This window comes from Thalassophryne amazonica, chromosome 9, assembly GCF_902500255.1.
Source record: "Thalassophryne amazonica chromosome 9, fThaAma1.1, whole genome shotgun sequence".
Taxonomy (NCBI): Eukaryota; Metazoa; Chordata; class Actinopteri; order Batrachoidiformes; family Batrachoididae; genus Thalassophryne; species Thalassophryne amazonica.
Window position 1 is genome coordinate 93,286,766 of NC_047111.1, and position 12,449 is coordinate 93,299,214.

The following is a 12,449-nucleotide window of genomic DNA, read 5'->3' on the forward strand; positions in this document are numbered from 1 at the left end:
TTAAAATATTCATGTGTGTGGACCAACAAGCCTGCTGATCAAGTGTCAGTTTCTTTTTATACATGCAGCAGCAGATCCAGCTTCGAATTTAAAATCAATTTATTTGCAAATCACAGATTTTTGCCAAGGCTGTGTCACATTGGTATTCTTCATCTTGGCAATTTAATATGCTTGTTCTTGAGTGTTTGAAACTAAGAGAACTAGGTCAGGTCCAGTGTGGAGGTATTGGCTGGTGCCAGGTGTCACCACATCCACCACACCATGGAACTGCCTTTGGTCCTGGATGGAAACTACCCAGGTAGACAACCGGTCCATCCACATCTGTCAAAAGTAACCATCTATTTGCCATAGTCAGGTGAAACTTGGGCGTTCCCTTGGCCTTCTCTTACTATAAAGGTCATCAACACAGAGGCACCTACACACTGAGAAAAATCCACCAAATGGCCAAAATGTTGTAGCTGACTTTCCCTTGAAATGCATGTGATAGTACGCCTCATCTGAGTCTCCCCAAGTAATCATTTGTTTGGCACAATTTCACCCCCCCCCCCCCCCCCCCCCCCCACACACACACACACACACACTTACACCTAGGAATGGCAGTCATCCATATCTTAAATCTCTTTACAGCAAATATATTGTAACCTTAAAGCTACAGTGTGTGGGATTTAAGGGTGTTTATTAGAAGAAATAAAATATAGTATTCATAACCATCTGTGTATTAGTACTGTATATAATTAATTACCTGCAACAATGAATCACTGTTTTTGTAAGCTTAGAATGAGCCCTTTATATCTATATGGGAGTGGGGCCCCTCATAGAGGCCACCATGCCCCCCTATACACTGTCTACTGGTTGCTAGTGCAGGCAAAGAAGTGTAAGAAACCTCAGTTTTGTGAAATATAGGGTCATACAGGGTAAGCTAAAAAACGAGAACCCTTAAAAAATGTAATACATCCTACAAAGAATTTAAACTTCAGTCTGTGTATGATCATTCCCCAAAGTTGAGTTATCTTGGTCACTTTGCAAAAAAGGTCATGTTCTTTCCAAAAGGTATGATTTGTTGGTGAAATAGGCCTCCAGGCAAAATCGGTTTTCCTTGGTTGACATGTTGGGGAAGACTATTGATCCAATCGTCTTGTCACAAATGTGACAAGATTGGCAACTTTACACACTCCAGCATTAAACAAGCATAACATCACAAGATTTGGCATGTAAGGAAAAGTTAGAACTTCCTTATCCAGTAGCAACAAGGATAGGTTAGCTTCGGTCTTGCATCCTTTTGTCTCTTTTTGGTTTCGCCATCAAGTAAAAACCCAATTCCATATTCACTCTTGTACAGTTTCTTGTAGCTTCTTCTTATGGCTAGCAGCTGGCTGAACGCTGCCTGTGTAAAATCGACGGTCTGGTGTGTGACAGATGCACTAAAGCATTTTGCACAATTTGCAGTTCTTGCACAAAGCGTTTCATCATGGCCCTCCACAGTCAGTACCAGGCATTTCAGGGCTGCTGCGGAAATGCCAGACAAGCAGTTCTATCCATTAGAAGTTATTGTACCAACAGAATGATTTTGAAGCTGTCATTGCAAGAGTTTAAAAAATGTTATTTTAGAAGGGTCACATTGCACAATGTTCCATCAAACTCGTATAGGTCTTGGGAACAACATTAAACTGCACTCTCCAGCATGCCAGGCTGCAAATAACTGTTGCAAAACTCGACACGTGAAGACAACATATCTTATTTCTGCACACTCTGTTGTTGCCTTCCAATGGGAGAAAATACAGTGAGAAAACAGGCTACAATGAGAAAAGTATAGAGGCCAAGAGGAGCAACAGCACTTTTGAATTAAGACAAGACCAGCAAAAGCAGAAAATGCTTAAAGCCCCCATCACACATAGCAAGAATGTGCAGGAACAGGCCGAAATGGAAGATATTACCATCATCAGACGCAGTCGGGAGGAAAAGAGGCGTGGCTAGCAGTGTCAGAATGCATCCAGATTACCTTGTACATACATGCACGATGGCATCTGAAGTACATGCAGAAAACAGTTTAGATGACACAGACTGCTGTCAGACAGCCATTAAAGGTGTTGAAGACTGCACGATGTCCAAACATCTGGATGGCAAACAGCGGACTGGAGTGGGAGGCAGTGCTGTGTTCCTCATGCGCGTGTGCACCCCGCGCACACGCATGGGGCTGAAATTATCACTCAGCTGTGTGTCTGCTGCGTGTATTCATAACTGCTGCATGAGCCAGTAAGTGCGCACACTGGGTACACATGCACACATGCCACTGGACACCTTTGCTGAAAATTTGCTGGCAGTAGGCCAAGCAATCACACCATGTGTCAGATGCAGCCTTTCCAGCGAACTTTAATTTCTTTTTTCTTTTTTGCTCACTTCAGGAGCAAAAACTCTGTACACCGTGATGTCAGTTGGATTATCACATGGGATTTAATTTCTGCGTGGTTATTTCAGCACACAGCAGCCGGGTGAGAGGCTTTTCACCACAGGCTGTAGTTTGGTTCCTGTGCATTTTGCGCTGTCCTGGTTCCGTTGCTGGAGGTGAGTTTCATGTTTAATAACGTTGTCATGGGCTGGCGATACATTCCCACGTCACACCCCCTACAGAGTTTAGATGGTGATCAGGTAATAATATGCATATCACAGCAGTGAGATCCGTTCATCTCCATGCCAGACGTGCACTATGACACATTACTGCGCATGAGACCACGCAGAGGCACACACGGTACTTTCGGTTTGATTGTGCGCTGTTCATATTCACTGTATGATTAATACGTGCCACATACATGTTATTACATGTCAGCATTTCCTTTGCCCTCTCTGGCTGGGATCCAGTGGAGGTGGATATCCATGGCACAACACACTGGCAGGCTTTGCTGTGCCCAGTCGATCTCAGAGCTCAATCACCCGCGATCAGCTCATTTCAGGTGTTGTTTTGATGCCATCAGAATATGTAGACTGTGATCAGATGATGCAAAAACTGCATGTAGACCGCCGTCAGATGTGCGTTCCATCTCGATGAACATGTGCAACACACTCTGGACAGCTGAGAGAATGGGACCAAATATGTAGATGTTCACAGACTGCCGTCCGTAGGTCTGATTGTGCCCGGCTGTGTCATTCTGACGCAATTCGGCCTCAGTCGGCGTATGTGTGATGGGGGTATTACATATAAGAAAACAGAAAACAAAAGCAAAGACAAATCTACATCAATTCAATGACAGTTAATTCCATCCAAAAACATTTTGCGATTTTTTTTTTAAGCGAAATTTGGAAACAGAGATCACAAATGAATATAACATGCAGCACATGCACCAAAGTACAACACCCCCCCCCCCCAAAAAAAATACAATAAATAAATAAATAAAATATCAAAATTGGGGCCGCAGGGAAAATGCAGATAACAAAACTGTCAATTAATTTCACATTTACTTTGACTTTTATTTTATTGCAGACAATATGAACCCAAGGTATTTCATATTTTCTCTGGTTAACTTAATTTCTTTTGTTAATATGCATCAATTCCTCCATTTTAGGTCTGCAACACAAAACGTTGGGATGGGGGAATTTAGGGCGAGTAATGAGGTACTCAAAAATAAATATTAAATGATCATATTATTTCAAACAGGTGATTGTAATCATGATTTGGTACAAAAACAGTATCCACAAAAGAGTCCTTAAGGAGCAAAGTTTGGCAAAGGATCTCCAGTTTGTCAAGAAATGCATAAGAAAATCACTGAAATGTTTAAGAACAATGTTCCTCAAAGATAGACTGGAAGGGATTTATATATTTCTCACTCTATAGTGCATTAAAACAATTCAAAGAATCTGGGGGAATTTCAGTGTATAAAGGGCAAGGGGCACAAGCCTAAGCTGAATGGCTGTGAGACCCTTAGACAGCACTGCATCTGTGGATCACAGAGCTTTCTCTTATCGTGCCCCTGTTCTGAGGAATGATCTTCCTGCGTCAATAAAAGTCAGATTCTGTGGAGACTTTCAAGTCCAGGATTAAGACGCACTTATTTTCCCTTTCGTGTGGCTAGCATACTGGCATAGTATGTTACTATGCTTTTTACTCTTAATTCATTTTATTAGGAAACAGAGCATGCCGCTGCCTCAACTTTATCTAAATTCTGGGTCTTTTAGTGAATCTTAGGGCTAGTATTTCTTCTGTTTTTCTTGTTGCTTAATGCTGACAAATTACACTGTATTTGTTGTCTTTCTGATGCTTGATTCTGCTTTTTTCTTTTCTCTCTGTTTGAGGTGCGGCTCCATCCAGATATGGGTGTGGTATGTATTCCGGAAACCCTCCTGTCCTGTGCACCGGCAACATTTCCTGTATGTTCGTGTTGTGAATTGCTTTGTAATTTGTGTCGGTAGCATGGCCCAAGCAGAGGGTCATCCCTTTGAGTCTGGTCTGCTTGAGGTTTTTTCCTCAGAGGGAGTTTTTCCTTACCACTTTTGCTCTGGGGGTTAGTAAGGTTAGACCTTACTTGTCTGAAGTGCCTTGAGGCAATTCTGTTGTGATTTGGCGCTATATACATGAAAATAAATTGAAATTTACAATCATTCATCAATAGCTGATATAACCACAAGAGCAAGGGATTACTTTGTGAAACCTTTTTGTCAAGCATTACAGTATGGAGGTACTTTCACAAATGCCACTTAAAACTTTGCTGTGCAACAAAAGAAGGCTTATGTTTTAGCATACAGTGTCTAGACAAGGTTAAAACCTTGTCTAGAAACTGTATCAACTTCTCTGGGCTTAGAGGCTTCTTGGTTGGATCATCATACAGTGGAAATGGGGATTGTAATTTGAAAAATCAGTAGTCCTATCAGGATGGATGGTCAGGAATTGCTGGACACAAATGCACGGCTCGAACAGGTAGCTTTAGTTGTAAAAAGGCTTTACTTGAGTGGATATCAATGGTTGGTATACAAGTAGGCAGTCAAGAAAATGCAGCAGTACAAAAATCATTAGGCAGTTGGCATGGTCGAGGCAACAGGCTAGAGGTCAGGTACACAGGCAGGCAGGCAGACAGGTAGGTAGGTAGGTAGGTAGGGAGGTAGGCAGGCAGGCAGGCAGGCAAGCAGGCAGGACTAGGAACCCCAGAAGAGAGCTGGAATGCAGACACAAGGCACAACAAACTGGTGACTAGCAAATACACCCAGTGAGCTTATGTAACCCCAGGTGACAATCAGCCAATCAGGAACAGGTGTGCATAGAAAGCACCAGAACAATGGCATGGCCAGAGAAAGGGAAACACCCATCACCAAGAGACAGACAAGAGAGATAGTGCCAGACAGACCCAAGCAGAAAAACCCAGCAAGAGAAAGAACATACAGAAAAACAAAACACAGCAAAACAGAAAAGTAATAAAACCAACCAAAGAAAGTAAAACAGAAAACCAGACAAATATTTAAACCCTGACTATTCCGGATCATTTATGGTAGAAATGGACACTGTGTGCTCTGGATCAAAGACGAAATTGACCATCCAGGCTGTTATTAGCAAAAACTCCAAAACCCAGGGTCTGACATAGTATGGAGTTGTATCAATACCTTTGGAAAAGGTAATTTACAGTTCTGTGATGGCAGCATTAATGCAGAAAACCATATTGAGATTTTAGAGCAACATGTGCTGCCTTCAAGGTGACATCTGTTACAGGGATGTACAGATGACAAAGCAAAACCACATTCTGCACATATTGCACATTTGTGGCTGCATATGAAGAAGATAGGCTGGTCTGCTTACAGTCCTGACCTGCCACCAACAGAGAATGCATAGAGAATTTGGAAATGAAAAATGCAACAGTAGTGTTGCCTGCCTTAAGACGTGTTTGCAGGAAGAATGGGACAAAATAATACCTGAAATGCTGCATCGCTTGGTTTCCTCAATATCAAAACTTTTAAGTGTTGTGAGAAGGAATGGTAACATACAGTGGTAAATACTTTTGCATCTTAACTTGTTTTGGAATGTGTTGCAGGCCTGAAATGTAGGAGTGTACATTAACAAATGAAATGACATTCACCAGAATAAATATGAAACACTTTGGGTTCATATTGTCTGCAACAGTGTTAATTTTGTCGCCATTTTTCAATTTAGTCTTTGTCTTGTGTCAGAGTTCATTCTTAGTCTTAATCACATTTAGTCATTCACATATCCTTTTTGTTACTCATGTTTTAGTCGACTAAAAGTCTCAACATTTTAGTCTAGTTTTAGTCAAATAAGAACTCAAGGTATTTTAATCAAGTTTTAGTCAAAACTAGAGGTGGGCGCACCTAACCAAAAAGTTAGCTTCAATAACAGATCATCAGCTAACTGAAAAGTTATCTTTTATAAAACTAAACTGATAAACCACCCAAAAATTTATCAGAAGCTACAGCTAAGCGAAAACTTTCAGTATTGCCTCCAGTACACTTACAACTACTAACAAGCTGATTTCCAGTTTTAACACGACAATCGCTTCTGGTAGCGTCAAAAACAACCACAGACCCAAAATATGAGTCAGCACTTGTGCCTTTGCACACCCTGTCCACTGCTGGAAGTTACTGTTTACTACATAGCTTGTAGTAAACCATTTGAGAGAACCAGCAAAGCTCAACTCTATTCAACAACACTATCGCCGTGAGGTGGAGGTCTTGGTAAATAAAGCAGTGCTGACTTGTGGTTTGTGATTTATAAATAAAATGAATACGGATAGAATAACTCCATTAATGTCAATTCTGTCATTTGTACAAAGTTAAAATATAACACATATCTTTTTATATTAAATAATGCAATTCTGAATTTTGAATTCTGAAGTTTTGTAACAAACACAGACAGATGTGAAAGGTATTATGGGTAAATGAGCCTCCACTAACACTGATTGGGTGACTCATTCATTCTATGTAAAAAACACGTTAATGTGACGTGACGTGTGTGTTGGTATTTAAATGTGCCATTTTATTTATATGTAAAAAAAAAAAAAAAAAGCCATTTGCAAAAGCCAACTAAGTCAAGTTGTGATTTGAAAACCTTCTGATGTAACCTGGGTCAAAATGCATAGAACACTGCCATCTACTGGTGCCCTGAGGCTCAACCCCTTATCCATAATCCTTTGCATACCAGTTTTTTTTTTTTTTACAAAATCCACAACGCCAATTGTAAATGAACATTATACAACCAAAATGTATACTTTTATTTCTTTAGCTGCAGTAAGAGGCTGCAACAAGTCTCAGGCGCGCAAAGAATTATAATTTATGGGACATCTCAATACTTAGTGAGAATACTGCCATGAACACTACTGGCCAGTAGATGGCAGTAGAGACTGTAGAGTAAACAGGAAAATGTTGGAAAAGCAACCTGAGCTTCTTCTGACATTTAAAACAAACACAATAACAATTAACAACTTCTATAAACCCAGAGAATATATTCTTGAGAGTTTTAGACAATATACAAAGAGTTTAATACTGTTGTCCGTGTGGAGCCTGATCAGAGCATCTCAAATGCATTTCTCCTGTTGTGACTGTACCCGTAATGCAATGGGCAGCAGAGCATGTCCACACTAAAATATTCAAAATTACTGCAGTACTTTAAAACTAAAATATATAGCTGATTTTTTCACGTTATAAAATTTCAGAAGTGACGTTAATTTAAATAACATGTCCGAAATTAGTTTGGTTAAGATTTTAACCATAACTTAAAACTGTATGCCTCTGGATGACTGTGGGTGAATATGTACGCTGTCAGGAACAATGATCTTATGACCAGTTTGCCTCTGACTGCAGAAGATAAAGCACTTTCTCCCTAAACCAGCTCTCTTCTGTGTTTACAGAAAACAGAGCTGTTTATGTGCAATGAAACAGGTAAGCGGTACAATCTTTAATATCAGATTTAATAAAGATTTTTATCTGATAAAACTTTATTTGCTTCACCTGCAAAAAATGTTAGTGATTTAAAAATTATCAGACCAAAATTTATCAGAAGATAATTGGTCCGATGATGGTTTTCAAAGTTATCTGAAAAGCTAATCTGATAATGAAAACATTATCTTCGATAATTACCGGATTAGCGGAACACATTTACAAATGATGCACTTGTTTTGATATTTTATATTTATTAGAAACACCAACAAAATGAAATAAAAACTGGTGTTAAATAATATGACTCTTACAGCTAGACTCTTATAGCCGAGCAGATTCAGAGGGATATAAATGTAAAATGTTACTTTGGCCCCGGCCTCCACTACAATACTCGCGACTGGAGTGCTGCTGCGCTCAGCCTGACACCGGGATAAGTTCTCCCCAACGGAATGTAGGACGTCTCATTTTGGAGAAAAACAGTTTTGGTCGGTTGTAGTATGCTGTCTGTTTTACGTTTGGAAAGAGGTGCCATTTGATTTAAAATGCTGATTCGCTTTGAACTTATTGATTGCGGAATGATCCGTCTTTCCACCTTTACTCGGCAGAGAGCCACAGCAAATCCCACAGAAGAAGTGGGAGATACAGTATTAACGTTCCAGTCCATGGCAGAGAACCGTGTTGTTAGCTGCCCCACAAAAAAAGGGCACGTTAATCACGAACAAATAAAAACTGTCCATGTGAAGCGGTGGACGATTCTCGCAGAATCACACAGCGAGAGGATACATAACGTAACCGACAGTACAGTAGAAGAACTGCTGGTGCAAACACATGACAGCTGGAATGGATGTTACGTTTCTTCTTGTGTAGTAGACGAACATGAGGAGGGAGTTTTTATTTATTTTTATTTCTTGCAAAACATTTTCATCTCGTTTTTATTCAACAATAACTCACATTTACACAGTTTTAGTCAGCGTTTTTAGAACACTGGTGCCGTCTCGTCATCGTCTCGTCTAAGTCTTGGGAAAAAGGGTTGCTGGCGAACATATTTCGTTTCATTTCATTTGACAAACTTAACACTAGTCTGCAATTAAAGAAAAGTCAAAGTAAATGTAAAAATCGCTGTAGGTTTCTTTTTAGTTTGCATTTTATATACTGTCTTGACATTTTCTGATTTGGGGTTCTGTTTAAAAATATTTTTTGCATCTGCTAGTGTTGCTAGTATTGCTAGTTTGGTAGTTTTATGTCCTCTATCTGCCACCAAAGAAAAATATATTTGTGTATGTCATAACTCAATGCTGCCAACCTGCAGTGATCATTTATTGCAAAGTACTTTTGAAATGACCCCTTTAATTTGCATTAACATGACTAAATTAAAGTGTTTACTCAGCGTTCCCAGTGCCTAGTTATTATATGTTGTTAATTTTCACCCTCTTAGATTTTTGTACAATCCATTAATCTTAAGCATTAAAAAGTATGAGCTTTCCAAAGGCTTTCTGCAATGTTTCAGTTCCACACCATTTTTGTAACATTACCCATAGTGGGTCCAATCACTTTGCTGATTCTGTTGTGCACACATTTTCTGAAGTTTAAAAAGTTTTACTCTGATCATTAAAGTGCCGACACTAATGAGGTAGAACAGTGTGGTTATTAGACAGGAAGAGAAGGTTGTTTAATAGCTTCCATTACAGACTCGGTTAGCTCAGTCCATTATCCATGTGAACTCCATCCAATCTAACACCATTTATTTAAAAGCAGTGGCAGGACAACAATGCAAATCATCAGCAACATTGATCTTACCTTGCTGGAATCACAACTTTTTGACAACCTCTACAGAGGCAATTCCTCTTGCTGTTATCACATTCCAGGCCCACGACGATGTTCAACTGATCAAACTCTAAACAGCCCCATACAATCATACTAATTGCTGTCGCAGTGCAAACGCAAATGTGCCTATATGCATTGACATACAGTATTTCCAGGTAAACGACAATTAATTAAGAGTAAGAGATGGAGAGTTTTTTTTTTCGACAAAGTCAAAGTTTAGTTACAAAATGTTCCTAATTGTGCTTGTGTGTGAAGAATGTTTGTTTTGGTCACATGTGCAAAAAGTATGGCAATACTTTGGTTCATCTGAATGTGTTGTGGAGACCCTGGCAGTAGTGGTTTGGAGGAGAGACAACAACATGGTCAACAACACAATGCAACAAAGGAACGGGTTATACACAATGCTGGATGGAGGATTATGTTGTTTAGATGCATTGCTGGTTCTGACCTGGCTCAGTTGAATGTCCAGGATTGGTTTGTGCACAGTCAGAATAAACAGAAATCTAGGGATGGCTGATAGAAAACCTCCCTCTGTTGCAGAGAAGGTGAAATATTAAAGTACAACTAATGACTTGAAGCCAATTTGGTATAATTATGACAAAACATTTCACTGAAAGCTTTTTAAAATCATCTTAGGTTAAATATTCAACTGCATCTAGGACTGTAGGTGGTCCTCCAGCCTGCAGACAATTTGCAAAGCTCAATACTGGAAATGAACATCTTTTGTTTCAGCACTCTTGCACTGCTGTGTTCCATCAGAGGGTCGTGCACGTTATGACTGGGATGGGGCAAAAACCATTTTGATCTTCATATCTGGAAAATACAGAAGCATCAGAAAACACTAAGGAGTTGTGTGTCTTCTTTTATTCCTTTTATTTATTTTATTCCTTTTACTTATTTATGTTTTTAAATTTTTTATTGTGTTTAATCTTTATTTCATTTTCTTCTGCCTTTTAAATGATGTTTATGAAGAGCCTTGAGGCGACTTGTCGTAATTTGGCACGATATAAACTAATAAATTTTACTTGAATTTTGATTTGATTTGTTAATTCTAACCGGTTGTTATTGTAATCCTGTCCCTTTCGAAGTACAAAGTCTAACTATTCCTCAAATTGAATTTATTCAAAGTCATGTTGAAAAACAGGCCTGGGTTCCCAGAGATGTAGTCCACACAGGTGCTCCATCTTGTGAGAGACCCCGAACAAAGCCAACAAGAAGTTTTTATAAAAAACAATGAAGGCGCTACAGTGGGTGGGTTTTACTCCCGCAACACCTAACCATATTGGCTCATGTAGACAGAGGGGAAACCCCGCCCCTTGTCTTCAGCCCACAGTTGTTCGGTACCTGGTGGAACCCAGCTCCTTTGTTTGCTGGAATTTCTGATTAGATAAAACCAGTTCAGACCAGTTGACATACATAATTAAACAGATAACTACGTAAAACTCACTAAAAAATATAACCATTTAAGCATAGTAAATACTTGATATAGTAAAAAATAAAATATAATAACAAATACACACACAGATATATCGAACAGGGTCTTGTCTCTGGAGGATGGCAACTAATGCAGTGCTGAGAGGTTGCCCAGCACTAATGCAGTGCTGGACAACCAGGTTCAAACCTGAGGAAGCTCATTGGGGTGTGTACCTGGAAAATGATTCCTTCTCTGCAAGGATAACATTTTCCCCTACTTGAGGGAGCTTGGAAAGCATCATTTTGCAGTGGCTGCATCTTTGCGAAGTCCCACAGACCTGGAAGCAGCCATATCTCTGTGGATGGAAACACAGCCCCTCACAGGATGGTGAGGGGCGTGGCACTTGTTGTGGTAGACTCACTCTTTCTGAGAGTGTCAGATATCACTACTGTCACCAAGCATATTATACACCAATACATATTATATACACTGACTGTAGTGAGGGATATGTCAGTGTAGGAGATTTTTGTATTTGCAGCTTTATTTTGTGATTGATGACTTCCTAGAGATGACATTCCTCTGGTCATGGGGTGATTATTTTAGTGCAGCTACTGGTGCCAACGGACTTGGTTACTATATATATATATATATATATATATATATATATATATATATATATATACACTGCCTCAAATATGTCTTTATTTTATAATTTTTTTCTTTCTGTAGCTTTTGTGTTGAGCTGTTCGTTCCCCAAAGAACCTGCTGGCGGAGAGGTTTCTGTGACTCACCTTCATCCTGGTGGAGAGGCGTATTTCCGTTGTTTTACTGGATACAAGTTACAAGGACCTAAAATGCTCAGTTGTCGCAACGCCACTACATCATACTGGAGTGGAAAGGAGCCCCGATGTGTTGGTAAGAAATGTGGATTTGCTTAATAATACTGACCCTTGTGCATTAATTTCAGTTCGGTATAATATAACACATGTACACAAACAGAAAACTACAAACAGAATTTCTTATTCTGTAGGATTCCTTCAATATAGTGATTGGAAGCTACTGTGTGCTCTTTTGGATAGTAGTTTGAGATTTAACTTCTAAACATAGGGTGGGGAGCATGCACTTGTTCCATATGTTGCTGCATCCACCAAACTACAGAACTGCCCTCTGTTTTGGTTGGCAACCACTCAAGCAGACAATCCCATCCCCACCTTATGAAAGCTGCCATGCATTTTCCACAGCCAACTGACTTGGTTATTTCCAGTTGATGGGCTCGTCAGCACTGAGGACCCTCAGTACTGGATCGTGCCCAGGGAAGGGCACCACATGGACTTAGTGTGGTACA

At 39.8% G+C, this 12,449-nt stretch overlaps 1 protein-coding gene across 1 annotated transcript in view; it reads left to right on the top strand.

The window, feature by feature from the left end:
* LOC117517666 (seizure protein 6 homolog) overlaps positions 1–12,449 on the top strand; it is a 480,354-nt gene that overhangs the window by 371,353 nt on the left and 96,552 nt on the right. Inside the window, exon 5 of the mRNA XM_034178776.1 lies at positions 11,834–12,019. Within this exon, the coding sequence (XP_034034667.1) occupies positions 11,834–12,019 (186 nt within the window). The remainder of the gene's footprint in view (positions 1–11,833; positions 12,020–12,449) is intronic.